This window comes from Pholcus phalangioides, unplaced genomic scaffold, assembly GCF_987345545.1.
Source record: "Pholcus phalangioides strain wild (caught in Gottingen) unplaced genomic scaffold, Ppha-v1.0 ptg000004l_1, whole genome shotgun sequence".
Taxonomy (NCBI): domain Eukaryota; kingdom Metazoa; phylum Arthropoda; class Arachnida; order Araneae; family Pholcidae; genus Pholcus; species Pholcus phalangioides.
Genome location: NW_028301597.1, coordinates 35,000,429 through 35,016,422, shown reverse-complemented (window position 1 = coordinate 35,016,422; position 15,994 = coordinate 35,000,429). Strand labels below are relative to the sequence as shown.

At 34.9% G+C, this 15,994-nt stretch overlaps 1 protein-coding gene across 1 annotated transcript; it reads left to right on the top strand.

Annotated features, from left to right (window-relative positions):
* The first annotated feature begins 291 nt into the window (after window positions 1–291).
* On the top strand, window positions 292–14,502 carry LOC149087337 (uncharacterized). Its single transcript, XM_089231392.1, has 4 exons — window positions 292–425; window positions 9,794–9,963; window positions 11,384–11,575; window positions 13,706–14,502. The coding sequence occupies exons 1-4, from the start codon at window positions 416–418 to the stop codon at window positions 13,787–13,789; spliced, it is 456 nt and encodes a 151-aa protein (XP_089087518.1). The 5' UTR covers window positions 292–415; the 3' UTR covers window positions 13,790–14,502.
* The last annotated feature ends 1,492 nt before the right edge of the window (window positions 14,503–15,994 follow it).

Genomic DNA, 15,994 nt, shown 5'->3' with positions numbered 1-15,994 from the left:
GGAATGACCCGATTTCTCCCCCCCCCCCCACCAAAAAAAAAGAGAAAGGAAAAAAAATTATCATTTTGGCCTGTCCCCCTCAACATGACTCATAACATGCATCAAAATCATTAAACGCACACACACACACACACAACGTCAGTAGTGAATAACTCCACGCAGGGGACGCCAACCTGTCTGTAACCATTACGTTTCCAACGACACGTGGCGCTCTCTAGTGACTCACGCGGCAACTAACTTCCCACGAACGGTCGACTAAATGAATAAATAAATAAAGATAAAAGAGAGAGAGAGAGAGAGAGAAAAAAGTAAAACTATATTTCGGGGCAGCCACGAATCAGCGACCACCGACTGGTACTTGCTTACTTTACCCCCTCGAAGCTTACTTTTCAGGATAACAATACAACTCTATATCATGACGGACGGTAAGTCTTATTTTTCCGAATATAACCATTATCGATTTTATTAGATATCTCACAAAACATTATTTATAAGCAGATATATATATATATATATATATATCTATTAATGTAAATTATTACGATTTAATTTTTAACATTGCTTAAATTTGAGATGAATATCCATGTGTTTTGCGGAGAAGGGCCCCACCCGAGAGTCACTGAACTGCCCATCGATCCATCAACTAATGGACAGATGTGTATTTATAATGAACATCTCTGTGGGAATTTGATGGGATTTTATCACTCACATTTATTCTGTGGATGTGTTTGATTGTATTATAATTTAAAGATTATATTATCAAGTCTTGGTTTTAAAATTTGGGATAATTTTATGATTAAAAAATATTCGACCAGTGTTACACATACATAACTATATAGTATTTATCTTAATTATTCGTTGAATTCGGAGATATTGTATTTTGATGATGGGTTTAAGTTTTTAAATTATTATTCACGTATTGAATAAGTTGCAAAAAAATAATAATGATCATTAATAATGTACGAATCGTTTTTTTTTTAAACTGTAATTTAAGAAGTTAAATTATAAATTTTTTGGTTGAATTATTATATATTATTCATCTCATTATTTGTTATAAAATATTTTTGAGTAATATTTCTCCCCCCTTTTTGTAATTAAATCTTTATGAAAGTATACTTTTTTCGGAATAAATAATTTGGAAGTGTATTTTAAAATTATTTGTTACATGGCCAAGTGAAAGAAATGAAAGTTAATGCATATTTTAGTGCATTGTTGTTATTTAGATTTTGTATATTTATATAGATTACACAGCACTTTTTCTTTTTGTTTTGAGTGATATTTTCCCCTTTCTTTGCACAATCTGAGTCTTCATGCGAATTTGCTTTTTCGAAAATAATAGTAATTAAAAAAATTTGTTATTTAGTTTTTTACTTAAAGTAGGAAATTCTTTCTCTCTGAAAGAAGTCCAAAATTTTCACACACAAAGAACATTTTTAATAGAATTTTTCTCACAAAATAATTATAATTTTCTTCAAAGCATGAATTTTTTTCCAATGTGATTTTAATTGTTTTCAATGTGAATTTTTTTTCACAAAAATAATTTGAGTTTTTTTCCTAATACAAAATTAATTTTTTTCATTACAGGAATTGCTTTCTAGTGTAATTTTAATTTTTTTTCTCCGTTTGAATTGTTTCCCAATATAATTTCAATTTTTTTCCACAATATTAATTTTCCACCTCAATACAATATTCAGTTCTTTCAAAATAATTTGAATTTTTTTTCACAAAATTAATTTTATTTTTTTACAAAAATAATTTTATCTTTTCACAAAAATAATTTTATCTTTTCACAAAAATAATTTTATCTTTTCACAAAAATAATTTTATCTTTTCACAAAAATAATTTTATCTTTTCAACATAAATACAGTAATTTATTTTCGTAAGACACATATCCCTTTGTTTCAAATTTTTCAAATAAAAATAAATTTATAATTATTTCGAATTTAATTTTGAATTGAATCAATGTCCCAATTTCGAAATTTCTTATATGTTTCATACAATTGTTAGAAAGAAAAAATTTTGGTTTCTGAATTTTTTTTTAAACATTTTTGTGAATAAGAAAATTTTTTTTTTAAATTTCTTTTACACGAAAAACATTTAAAAAATTATTCCATTACATTAATCAGATATTCCTAGAAATACAAGAACTCTCCATGATATAAGTATACAACTACTTCTATTTTCATTTATATTTGATATTAAATTTTTTTATGAATGTTTAATAATATTTTTTGGCAGTATTTGATAAGTAAATAATTTTTTCATAATCAACGAAGCAGAATCATCTACATCAATGACCGGAACTTTCGTATAAACATGGAAATTCCATACGAAAGAGATATATGAGAAAAATTTTCATTAAAGAATGGATAATGTATAGTCATAAAATGGCCAGGGATCACATTGGCTTTTTGCCCGAGAAAAGACCAGAAACGGACTATAATAGATATATTATTAGCTAGAAAGGGCAATCTCTCTCCCCGAATATGGAGGAGAAAAATGAAAACAAGAATCGATTTCAGTAAAAGTGTTTAATGTTTATATTGTACTCCATCCGTTACTAAGAAACAAAATCTAAAAATTGTGGGTTCGAGTCCGGGTTTCCCAGAGTTGAAATTATGGTCTTGTCACTTGTGGGCTACCCAAATTTTTCCATCTTTCTGACATTCTATTCTAATTTTCTTGACCATTTATCTCTCAAATTTGCCTAGGGTCACCAGACCTTCCTCATTTATGAGGGTGTCCTAATTTTTGCTGCAATTTAAACGTCCTCATAGGTCTCCACCGTTGTGTCTGTCCTCGGTAGTTCAATGGTTAGAACACTCGCCTGGACAGTGAGAGATTGGTGGTCCGATTCCCCACAGAGGAATGTGAATTTTCTTCTCGAACTAAATCTCGATCTCCGCTTGGTTATCCAGGCTTTCGTACTTCGTCCTCACAGGTCTTCAAAATTTCTCTCCTTTGTTGTCCTCATTTTCAAGGTTCCAGAATAATTTTTCCCCTTTCTTTCTGTCCGAGAAAAATAAATCGTTCTGTGTGAAATCAAAATCTATTTATCACTGTTGTGTTTATATTTATTCCCTTTTTCCCACGTTTCCCCCACATTTACACAGTTCGTGGGAACCCAGGGCGTTTTTATCCTCTATTAAAATGCTCCTCCCCCCCCCCCAAAGAAAAACTGTATATACACATTAAAAACATCTGTTTTGGTTCGGGGAAGCTGTTTTTGTTAGTACAGAGGAGCCATATATTTTGAAAGTATGTGAGTGACGCCACCATATATGCACACTCATCTGTCATTTCTCTATGTCAAAGGTCGAAAAAATGAAAAATACAACAAGCAGTTGTGTTTGCATTTGAAAATGATTAGGGTTTTCTTTTTGAAAGCATAGTGGCGCCACCTGTCTTGAACAGAGATAAATGAGTCATTACTGAGACGGTATAAGAGTGCATCCTCATTTTGGGGTTTCCAGACTTGGTAACTCTAAATTCACAACCACTCGAAACTTAACACCTCCCGTTTAGCCCCCCTCCCCGTTAATATGCCACTCTGTCTCTAAACCACTCAATTGACACTCACATGCCTGCACATTCTAGGTCACTCTTTTGGTCTTTCTTTGACTTAGTTTTCTCGCTCTCTAGGTCATTCTTTTGCCGTTCAAAAGCTTGCGAGCTGTTTTGGTTGCTCACTGACCTGGTGTCAACCCCCCCCCACCTTTCTAAAACAATGTTCATCAACTTATTTCTACTTGCGGGCTGTTGAGATTATGCGAATAATTTCGCGGATCGGTGGAAACAGGACAAATAACTTGTGAACCGGCGAAAAGAAAACAATAGGGTGGAAAATTTTCTAACCTTACAACATATAACATTTTATCATGGTAGTTAAGCTGGCACCCTGCTGCCACCTATCAAATAAAAAAAATATATTTTTAATTCTTCAATGAAAATTAGTCGTTAGTTTTGTAAACCGGCTGTAGCATGAAAATGTTTCGTCCGTGGTATGATACATTTATTTTCTGTTTTTATGATGCGCACTTGTAAATTTTCTGTTTCATAATACTGGTTACTACAATTTTTGCTACACATAGCAAAAAAAAAAAAAAAATTGCGCTGGGACACCTGCTGCCACCTATTAAGTAAGAACGAAACTATTTGTTATAAATTCTCCAATGACTGTCGGTTTTAAACTGGCGAGCAGCATGAAAATAAATAGTACATGATATAATACTGTATATTTTTCATTCCCATGCTGCATATTGGTGTAAATTTTATGCACCATATAATATATATATGCATAATAATAACTAGTAACTGCAAACATAAAAACTAGTAACTTCCCACGAATGCTTCCCACGAATAAACATAAAAATGCAGTAACGGGTATTATAGTGCTTCCATAAGGTTTACATCGGTGTACTTAATGAAAATAAACAAAGTATGGTATTACACAATGTATACTATTTAAATTCATAATAGCACACCACTATAAAACAAACAATAAATTTTACTTCGAGATTTTATAACTTATAGTTTCGTTCTTATTTACTAGGTGGCAGCAGGAGGCGTAGCGTAAACGTCCCCTATTTCAATCAATGTCAATGTGCATTTCTCCTGCATACAAAAGTATCGGTACGGGAAAATGAATAGAATTCGAACTCAATATAAAAGAAATATCTTTTGAGTACAGTGAGAAAGATGGAAACTAACGATTATAACACAAAATACGAAAATAAGATATCGAGTGTACGAAAGTACGAAAACTCGTATACGTAAAGTATATGGAAAATGAAATGCGAGTATATAGTATGCCTGCGATATAACAGCCTTTCCACCGCTGAAGAAGGGGCTCTATTAGCCACGAAGCTGCTGTTTGGTGTCTTAAGCCGGGTTTTCCTAGGGGTAGAATTTCTGCGCAGTGTGCAGCAGAAAGCCTGCTCCTAGGAAAACCCGGCTTTATTCTCGTATTTTGAGTTGTAATTATTGGTTTCCGTCTTTCTCATTCATCAGTGTTTCAGACATCATAATTTATCATTTATAACGTTGGCATTTTTATTAATTTTTCACCATTTTCATCACCCAATGTTTTTAATCCTAGTTTCCGAGGAGCCGAGTCCGGTTCTTGCCAGGGTTGAAATGTGCCAGAATTCTCATTTTATTCTTAACTTAAGACAGCGGTTCTCAACCGGAGCTCCGCGGCCGCTTCAGGAAAATAAAAATAAAAGTAAAATTAAAAAAAATAATTATAAATACTTTTAAATAGTGAAAATAAATCAGTGACTTTGATGAATAATTAAAAAGTTGGCCTACGGGGTTGAGAACCGCTGACTTAAGACATCATTTGATGGTGTGAGACGACTCTTATATGGCTTCAATATACTTCTGCAATTTATTAGCGGAGCGATGATGACGATGATGAGAGGTATGTGCTGTTATAGGCTCATCTACGGCTACCGTGATATACAAATTACGGTTCACGGTCAAAGGCTCATTTATAGACTGCGGTCTCTGGCCCTTATGTGCCACTGGGCGCACGTGCAATTTTTCTCCCTAGTCATTGGATTCAGTTACCCATTTTTGTCAAATGGCTTGTATGTTGCATTGGTTGATGACTGTCTTCATGGGGAGAACGACACGAGTAATTCGAAACTTGCGAGCACGGAAGGCCACCACTATAAATCTTTGCTAACTTTTCCGACACAACTCTGCCTCTTTTGAGGTAAGGGAAGTAAGGTGCTTTGCATCAGTCCGGGGTTGTGGGCGGTTCTATCTATCTATCTATCAATAGTTTCACCGCCATTTTCACATTCCAGTCTAGTTTTCTTGACTCTTCTTTCATCGAATTTGCCACCCTCTACCATAACCCGCTTTGCCCCCCCTCCCACTCCTGAAAACACCTGCGTTGAAGTCAATCTTTTAGTCATACATGCACGCGCACTGTTTTGGTCACACACATATTTGCACACGCTCTAGCTCACTCACTGACCTGATCCCTCGCACTTTAGGTCACTCGTTTGGTCATTCACATGCTTGTTCTAAGTGACTCTTTTGCTCACTCACGTGCTTGCAAACTCTCTACTGATAACATGTCATGGCCTAATTGGCCTAATTGTGTAACATGGAGCCTAATTGTGGCCCGCGACCTCAAACCTAAATTTGTAAAAATTTAACTAAGATGCACATTACTAGATCCCTTTAGTGACCAGCGGTACATTTGCCCATCACTTAAGTGTTCCGCTGCACATTCTCGGGTCACTTAAGTTATACGTGGTACATTTACAGCTGTACCAGAGCACTTAAATGGCCCGCGGCACAGTTCCAGACTTGAGCAGTACGCGACACATTTACAGATCACTTAAGTGACCTGGGTCACATTTACAGATCACTTAAGTGACCTGGGTCACATTTACATGTCACTTACGTGACTTGGGGCACTGTAACAGATCACTCAAGTGACCTGCAGCACGCTCTAACTTAATTAAGTGATCCGCGGTACATTTCAGATCAATTAAACGAACTTTGACACAGTTTAAAATCCCATAAGCAGCATGCGACACATTTACAGGTCATGACCCGCGGCGCATTTAGAAATTTCTTAAGCAGGCAGTTACACATTTCCATATCACTTAAGTGGCCCCACGGCGCATTTCCAGATCACTTCAGTGACCTGGGTCACATTTACATGTCACTAACGTGACCTGGGGCATTGTAACAGATCACTCAGAAGGTGGCTCGCGGGACACTCTCACATCAATTAAGTATCCTCGCTGCACAGTTCTAAATCACTTAAGCAGCTCGAGAAACGTTTCCAAACCAATGAACTGGCCCGCACTCTCACCCTCTCTCTCTAGGTCACTCTTTTTGGTCAGTCGCTGACCTAGTCCCCCCTCCCCCAATCCGTAGGCAGAAGCAGTATTCATGGTTTGCTGCCGCTTCTCACTCTCACATTCTACTTTAATTTTCTTGATCCTTCCTTCTTCGAATTCACCACCCGTACGTATTTGACGATGTGGGCTGTATATCTTAATGTCCGCTTATCCCTCTCTGTAAATACGCCTTTGGTTCTGAATACGAAATCGATTTTACATGTTATAAATTCGGTTCAGCTTTGTTGTATTTCATTGATGATTCAGCCGACAAGAAAAAAGAACCATGACGAACGTCTGGTAGAAAAGATCCAGACAATCCGCAGACGTAATAAAAGCTAAACAAAAAAAAAAGCTCTCTCTCTCTCTCCCGTCTGGAACTTATTCTGTTGTAAAAAAGGTATTATTCTGAAGAGTGAATGGCATCTCTTCTCTTCGAAAATGAAAGAGAAAAGTCACGTGATTAGTGCTCGCCATATTTGCATATTACGTGTCGCGTCAGAAGAAATTTACGAGGGAGAGACGTAAAGAGAGTGTTTTTTTTTTTTTTTGCGCGGACATAAATAAAACTCCTTTTTTAATAGGGTTCTTTTTTATTTTATTTCTTTCCGCCATGTTTTCTCGGCAGCACGCGATGGCGAATGATGATCTTCTTGACGGGCGATGACCTTATGCATTTCGAATTCCACGAGGTCCTTTTATACGTGATTATGTAAAATAGAGGAGACACATCACAATATCGTTGATGTGTGAAAAAAGAGAAACATGATAAATACAGCACGTGTATCTTAAACGATGCCATGTTTTCTTTTATGGAGCTCAATTTAATGTCCGGAACATCTTTGGAATCTTTTCTGAGATCGAACATGAATTTTGTACAGGGTCTTTATAAAGTTCCACTTTCTGAAATGATCATTAACTACTGGACAAAATTTTAATCGAATTTTGTAATAGTTTACAGGAGGTCATGGGATTCAATTTTCCGCAAAAAAAAAAAAAGTTAAGAACTCACCACCAGTGGGGAATGGCGCTATATATAATATTGTTAAACGAATTACAGAAATGAAGACATCGGTTTTTAAGGTGTTATGCAAAATCGCAATGCCACCGATACACCGACATGTCCGTAACATCCCTCCTGATATATGCTAAGAGCTACTGTTGAGAACGCAGTAATGCGATTTAACTTACTGTCAGAAAATGGTGGACGCCACATTGAACATGCTTTACAACTTGTTTTAGAAGCGATTAAAAACATTTAAAAATGTTGTCTTCATGCCTTATTTCGTTTAACAATATTGCATACAGTGCCATTCCCCGTTGAGATTTTGAACTTTTTTTTTTGCGGAAAATTGAATTCCATGACCTTCTGTCAACTATTACCAAGTTCGATAACATTTTATTCAGTAGCCTTTTATGGCTATTTCAAAGTGGAACTGTAATAAAGACCCTGCATCTGATATACAGAGTAGCTCTAATTGTTGATTTTCTGATTTTAAAATTGATCTGAATAAGAACCACCTGTCAAAATTGTTTTGATTTTTTAGTGGACTTCCCTGTAGCAATGGAAATGTTGCTTAAGGGGTGTCACGGTGAATGCACACTCTCTAGATTAGTCATTCAAGTGATCTGGACATTTTTAAACGACACTATCTCATTGAAATTCAAAACAAAGAACAGATCCGTGAGTAACAGTTTTGAGAAAATTTTCTCCTTTGAAAGCTCATCAGGTGGTTCCGTGGCGTTTGAATCATGCGGAACCTCAGAAAAGCTGTCACGACACCCCATGATTTTGCAGAACACCAGTTGTAAACCCGTACGCTATGCAACATTTCGGATTAGAGGTTTTTTTTATTGCTTTATTCCGTGATAAAGCACCAACTGCCCCCTATCGGGGAAAAATTAAGTTTTTTTTTTCTCCCTTAATTGGTGTTACGATTCTTTTGAAATCGAATTTTCAAAAATGACTTGAAAATAATCTTCGCAGATATAGAAATTCTGGGCGCAAAGAGAAACAGATCAGTGCAGGTGAAATAAAAGACAATGTGCCCCCACCTGAAAGAAAACAAAGTTAGAAGCCACATTTCATGCCGGAATTGAAATTTTCCTTTCCCTGAGGGTATCTTGGTGTCTCCCTAGACCGAGATGTTTAGTGGAGCCTCCTCTGTATTGAGTTTACAGTGTATAATAATAATAGTAATAATAATAAGATTTGCCCCGTGTTGGGGGTCATGGTGCTCATTTTTTTGCCTTACCCTTATTTGGCCTTATTTAACCATGGCCCTATTTTCATCTCCTGGCCTCACTGCCTTATACACAGGGGGCTTTCACCCAGGAGCAACGCACGCACGCACGCGCACACACACACTTTCTACTTTTGAATTAAATTTGGTCAGAACTAAATTTAGAAACAGAAGATTTTATAAGTTTTTAAACAAAAATTTTATACATAAAAAAGGTCCATCACTACTACTAAATCACACATGCATCTCGTCCACATTTCTCTGCAGAGCTTCGGACGAATTGGTACATGTTGGGATGTGCGTGTACGTCTTGTGAACCTAACGTGAAGTTTGTTACTGTGGAATGCTTATTACGTGCAGTTCTGCCATCAATTTTTCTAATTATGAGTGAAGTGCAATGATTGAACTATTGTATCGTTGTAGGCCTGTTGCTCTCTGTGGCGGAACTTTTTAGGGGGGAATGAGCTCGCATTCGAAATCCACAGCTTGCACAGTTACGTATATGGCACCAGGTTGAGAACCAGTGGTATAATACCTTGAAAATGTTAGAGTAATGGTTGAGGAATTAGTTTTAATAAAACTATGTTATGCATACTCTATTTGAAACTCAGAAAAGTAACTTGATGAACTACAACTTATTCATTTTGCATCATAACATTGAATCTGAAATTCTTATTTTGCAGCTGAGAAGGTCAGATCCGAAGAGAAATCGAAGGGAGGCATCAAGTATGAGCTCGTCCTTCAGGAGCCCTCGGTAAACGATGTCCCTTGCAAAATCCTCAATTCACCTCCAAAGAACATTTCGGCTGAAGAGATCGAAGAGAAGCTGAAGGCCGCCGAAGAAAGAAGACAGGTGAGCCGCTATTGTGACGCTTGTCTGTATACTTGTGTACCTGTAGTATACAAACACGTTGCTGCAAAGCCCGAAATTGGCTAATTCGTGAAGTGGCGAATTGGCCAATTTCATTGCAAATTAACTTGGCCAATGTCCGAATTTTGGGCTTTGGCCAGCCAGTTCACGAAGTAGCCGTATCAAAGTCCCATAAGAAAAGAAGCATATTTTTTTCTTCTCGTCACATATGGAGCTAATCCAATACTGTACAGCTACTATGCAGGGTGCCCTGCAAATGCTAGCACGGCTTATATCTCATCAACCGTCCATCGTAGAGGTACGATTCTAATTTATAAAATGCTCAACAGGCGTTCAAAAATTACCCTGTAGTAGTTTGGGGAATGGAAATACAGTGTGTAACAAAATTAAAAAATTTTTTTTTGAACAGTCAGTCCCCGTATGATCAAGAACCCAATTACAAAGTTGTTGCCCTGCCTTTCCTGATGCAATAAAAAAAAATTTCCATGTCTATAAGTGCAATATTCACAAATATATTCGACTTCGAAAAACGGAAGAAATTACGGAAAGAACAGCGATAAATGCAGATAAACCATTTTACCCGCATTTAACGCCTAGGTGAGCCAAGAATTAAACTGATGAACTACTGGTACAGTGATCGGTCAGCCAATGCAGTCCAATCTTGTATCCCGATAGTTCAATCTATTTTGTCACTGCCGATTCGATTCGGTGTTTTACCACTTAAAATACATTTTTACAGAAGACTGAAAAGGACCCCATAAAGAATTATGGTTTTAAGACGTTTCTGGTAATGAAGTACTCAGGTGACTAGAGTAATGCGCTGCAAAATTTAGCACACCACATAATTTTTGGAAATGATCATGTTTTTGTCTTCAACGCAAACAACCCACTCTAACGAGAGTTATCTCTAACAATCATGCATGAAGATACTACTCAAAAGATCAGAGAAACGGTAAATTTTGAATTTCGTTTCGAAACAGCCCATAAAATATTTGGAAATACATAAAATATATAAGAATTTTCAGTCCCTCAATTTATGATCTACAAAAAATAGACACGAAATTTGCAAGGAAAAAATGCATTCAACTTCGACAACAAAACATGTATAAGTTATAACTTGAATTCGGAAAAGAAACGTCACCATAAAAGAAAATTTACATTTCTTTTTGACGTTCTCAGACAAAAAAAAAATTTTTTTTTAGACTTAAAAACTCTAGAAGAATGATGGCAGTGGGGGAACAAGTTCATTCTTCTAGTAAATAAACTCGCTTCCCATTGTTTATGACGAAGTTGACACGCAAACGTCTTTGGATGGTGAAAGATGACGAAGGGAAAAACACATAAAGAGACGTTTCATTCATTCATTCATTCATCTTTCTTTTCTTTTTTTTCCGAATTGCAGATGTTGGAAGCTCAGAAAGTATCTCAGCTCAACGAGAAAAAAGCCAAACTCCAGGAGGCGAATCAGAAACGCCAGGAACTCAACAAAGACTTCATACAATCAACCAAAGAGACTCTGGAACAGAAGATGGAGGCCATCAAGGAAAACAGGGAAGCCAGGATGAAAGCCCTACAAGATAAGCTCAAGGAACACGTAAGAAATATGTAAAAAAAAACAAAACTATTTACGTCTTCATTCGCAAATGACGTCGAAATATCACCCGAATCGATCCGAATCATAAACTAAACAAAAAACAGGTTCTTAACGCCGTTTCGATCGCTGGAAACAATAACGTTATACAGCGAGTATCTCACATACCTATTGGTCTTAATCCCTTCACGTAAAAGCCTTGCCAACAAATTTGGATGATCAATATTTGACGAATTGGCGATAAATCTGCTAATCTTGTCCGAACCTAACCGTACGTTAAAAAAAAGAAGGGGGAAAGGAAAAAATAAAAAATAAAAAAAAAAGGAAGAAAAAATAAAAAGGAACGAAAAACATTACAATAGATAAGTGAGTATTCCGTAGATTTCTCTTTTCACCTTCATCCTACGTGCTCTATTTCACTATACATTATACCTGGGGGAAAATCACTAACAGGAGTACTATAGAAAGAACGGGGAGGAAAAAAAACCAACTTCGGTAATAGGATTACAATAAAGCTTCGTGATGGCGAGGAAAGAGGAAAGAAAACACAGAGAACTGAATCGAATTTATTCTACTGACGTTTGGACGAAATATTTCGTCTATGATCGTAAAGAGATTGAAAATAATCTCTTGCGACATGCAGCACGTTTTGCTTCCCGCTGTGGCAATAAAAATCGGGGTATTGAGTGCAAACAAGCCCGTAAGGTGCCATATTTGTAAAAAGAAACTGTAAACTCGCAGCAGTAAGAACATATGCTCGAACGGCAGAACATAGGCATTGGACATATCGAGTTGCCAAGATCTCTTCGCCCGGTTATGTAATTGCGCAACTTCAAGCTAGGACAGGTTGATCAGAAAGGTTTACTTGGTCTTTCATGACAGTGACCTGGCATTGATGCAGTGCGGGGTCGTTAGAGCTGAGAGACATTGTGATATCCACTCAGGGGTATCGGAAGTGTTTTGGTCCTGGGGTGCTCGTCTTGGGTTTTATATTGGAAATCTTTATTTCTGAATGAATTCTGAGGGTGCAAGGGCCCATTCTACAAAATACCGTGGGGCGGGGGGGTGGGGGCTTCAGCACCTGCTGCATCCAATGAATTCTCCGGACTTTACACAAACAGAAATAATTTTGTCCACGCACGTTTTCTCTTTAACAATCGATGAGGAAAATCCTTCTATAAAGAGGCAGATTTGCTGCAAGCACCCTCGGTGCTTTGTACGTAGCGCCTAATACTCTTATGTTTGGCGTGGAGATGGTTTGGCCCGTTGGTAGTCTCCCGTAGTTCCAAACGATCACTGTGAACTTATATTTGCGAGTTAGAATTTTTCTAGCAATCTCTGAATTAGGAAGACCAAGTACGAGACCATCTGTGAAGTTGGTTTTCTGTGATTTCAACCTTGGAGCGAATACGAGCCGATCTCCCCTTTTAAAAGTCTCGCCACAGAGAGCAACAGGCCCACAACGGTACAATTATTCAATCATGCACTTCCCTCATAGTTAAAAAAATTGATGGCAGGTTGCAGCACTACACAGTAACAAACTTCACGTTAGGTTCACAACATATACAAGCACATTCCAAGATGTACTGATTTGTTAGTAAATTCCACAGAAGAATGTGGAAAAGGTGCATGTTTGGTTTTGGTAGTAGTAGTAGGAAAGAAAACACATCCACACTCACAATAGAATCAATCAGAAGTACCGAAGACAGACAGACAGAGAGAGAGAGAGAAGTAAAAATATTAGCTAAATTTATTAATATAGTCTAATTCAGTGGTTCCCAACCTTTTTTTCCTTCCCGCACCCCCAGAGCAATGCGACTTACATTCCCCACCCCCCTTGGATAATAAAGTACGAAGCAATTTCACGGACAACACAAATTTATTTTTACAGAACAATCATGTACGTATTCACAACCAGTGATTTGCAACGTGACCTACAAATAAGACCTTGACTTCCGACAAAAATTCAACAAACTGCTCTTAGTTCCGCGGAAGCAGCGCTACTATATAATGTAATGAAAACTTCTAGAACAATATCGCCGGTTCTCACGTGATCTTTACACATTTTTTTGATTAATACATGACAAATAATGAATATTTACATAATTTTCGAAACAATACATTGTATTTCAGGAACGACGTATCGAGGAAGTTCGACAGACCAAGCTACAGAGTCCTCAAGAGTCTGATGATAAAGGCATCGAGGCCTCGAGTTAAGCGGCGTTGACGGCGAACGAGGAGGATCCTGGATATGATTTCTAAACATAAAAATAACGTTCCAGTTGATCATAAATATGCTTATAGTATTGTATTGTATTGTCGTACACATATACAACACATTCTCAAAGAAAAAAAGCTTATTTCTGTCCTTTCAACAGCTTCGCTTACTTGAATTATTGATAATATCACAAGAAGATGGGAACAAAGGAAATTGCTTCAAATGCCATTCATATCTATTCATTGGGCTACAAAAGAAATGCGCTTACATAGGCCTGAATAAAACATAGGCAGGGCTACTTATCCGTTGTATTGCATATCGAAGACCGAAGTCCAAAAAAATAGTTGGTCGAATAATTAGTGAAAATTACGCATATTACTTTTATACAATGCTGAGTCCTCAAAAAAATAATTAATAATGCATTCACTTCTAAATTGGTCAGTATAAGCAATTATTTTAAATGTTAACTTCAATTTTACTTTAATGTTCAAAAGTAATATAATTTTATTTCAGTAGCATTGACTAGTACATGATTGTTGCAGTAGTATTTCTCAAAATGTAAATTTTAGTTATAACTGATCAGTGATAATTTGGGAAATATTGGTAAAGAGTCTGAATATTTAAAAAAATATAAATATTTTCACGTGATTATATATGTTTTTTCAAAAATAAATAAATGTTCAAATAATATAAAAGTTATAGTTAATCTATTAAAAAAAAAATAATTCAAAAATTATTTCCTAATCATTATGATCTCAAAATTATCTATCTATCAGGCACAAAAAAAACGTTTAAAATATTTTAAAAATTTACGTTTTTATGTGGTTTACTTACTTATATTTTTAAAGAAAAAGAAGTATAAAAGTTACAATTAATATGTTAAAAAATTATATCTCAATTTTTATTTATAAATTTAATCAAAAATTATCATCTATTCATTAATCCGTGAAAAAAAAGCAAAATATCGACAAAATATTTCAAAAAAACTATTTAAAGGAATATTTAACTAAATATAATATTCAGTATGTACTGTATAATGTTTAACAAATATTCAATAAATATTTAATTATAAAAATTAAAGTAAAATTAATGCATCGAAAATTACTCATTTATGATTATTTCTTTGTAAATTATGAACAGTATATTTTTCCTTCTTTATTATCTCTAAATTTAATCAAATTTATTATCCATCAATAAATCAGTGATAATTTGTAAAATATCGACAAAATATTTCTAAAACAAAACTATTAAAAAAATTTGATGCAGCTAATATTTTTCGAAATAAGTTTAATATTTATAATAATATTCAATTTATTCTGTAAAGAATAAACAAATAATTATACATATAAAAAAATTAAAGTATAATACATCGAAATTAAAGTATTAATACATCGAAAATTATTCTTTCTAATTATTTATTTGTGAATTAAGTACAGTATATTGTTATTCTTCTTTATTATCTCTAAATTTCATCAAATCATTATCTGGCAATTAATCAGTGATAATTTGTAAACTATGGAAAAAATAAAACTATTAAAACAATTTATGCAGTTGATGGTTTCTTCAAAATAATTTAATTTGAGTAATATTTCACTCATAATATTCAGTGTTATGAGTTTACACTGAAAAATATATACAATTTTCACTGTATGATGTTTAATAAATATGCAATAAATATTTAATTATAAAAATTAAAGTAAAATTAATGAAACGAAAATTATTTATTTCTGATTATTTCTCTGGTGTAGATTATGTACAGTATACTTTCTTTCTCTAGCAAAATTACGTATTAACTAAAAAAAATGTTTATAAGAGCATTTTTCTGAATTGTATAATTGACATTACAGATTAATCTCAATCATAAATAATTATTATGCGACTCTAATTGATTTCAAGAGTTCTTGAATGATTATTCAAACAGTAAATACGTGAATGCTTAGCTAAATAATCCAAAAATAATCTTTCTAAGCAAAAAAAGTGACTCTGAAAATACGTAAATATGCCTGTTTCATTGCTCAAAATGTTTTTTTAGGTAGAAAACACTTATTTTACAGCACAAAAAGATTATTCATTAACTATTATTAATAATATAAATAATTAGTTGCAGTTTAACCAAAATAAATAAAAATTTTGAACCCACACAACAACTAAATACAGAAAGGAAAAATTTCGAAAAATATGATGTTAATTGATAATTTCCATAT

Coding starts and splice junctions, on each gene's coding strand:
- LOC149087337 (XM_089231392.1), top strand. Junction 9,964..11,383: donor CCGCCGAAGAAAGAAGACAG/GTGAGCCGCTAT, acceptor TCCGAATTGCAG/ATGTTGGAAGCTCAGAAAGT. Junction 11,576..13,705: donor AAGATAAGCTCAAGGAACAC/GTAAGAAATATG, acceptor ATTGTATTTCAG/GAACGACGTATCGAGGAAGT.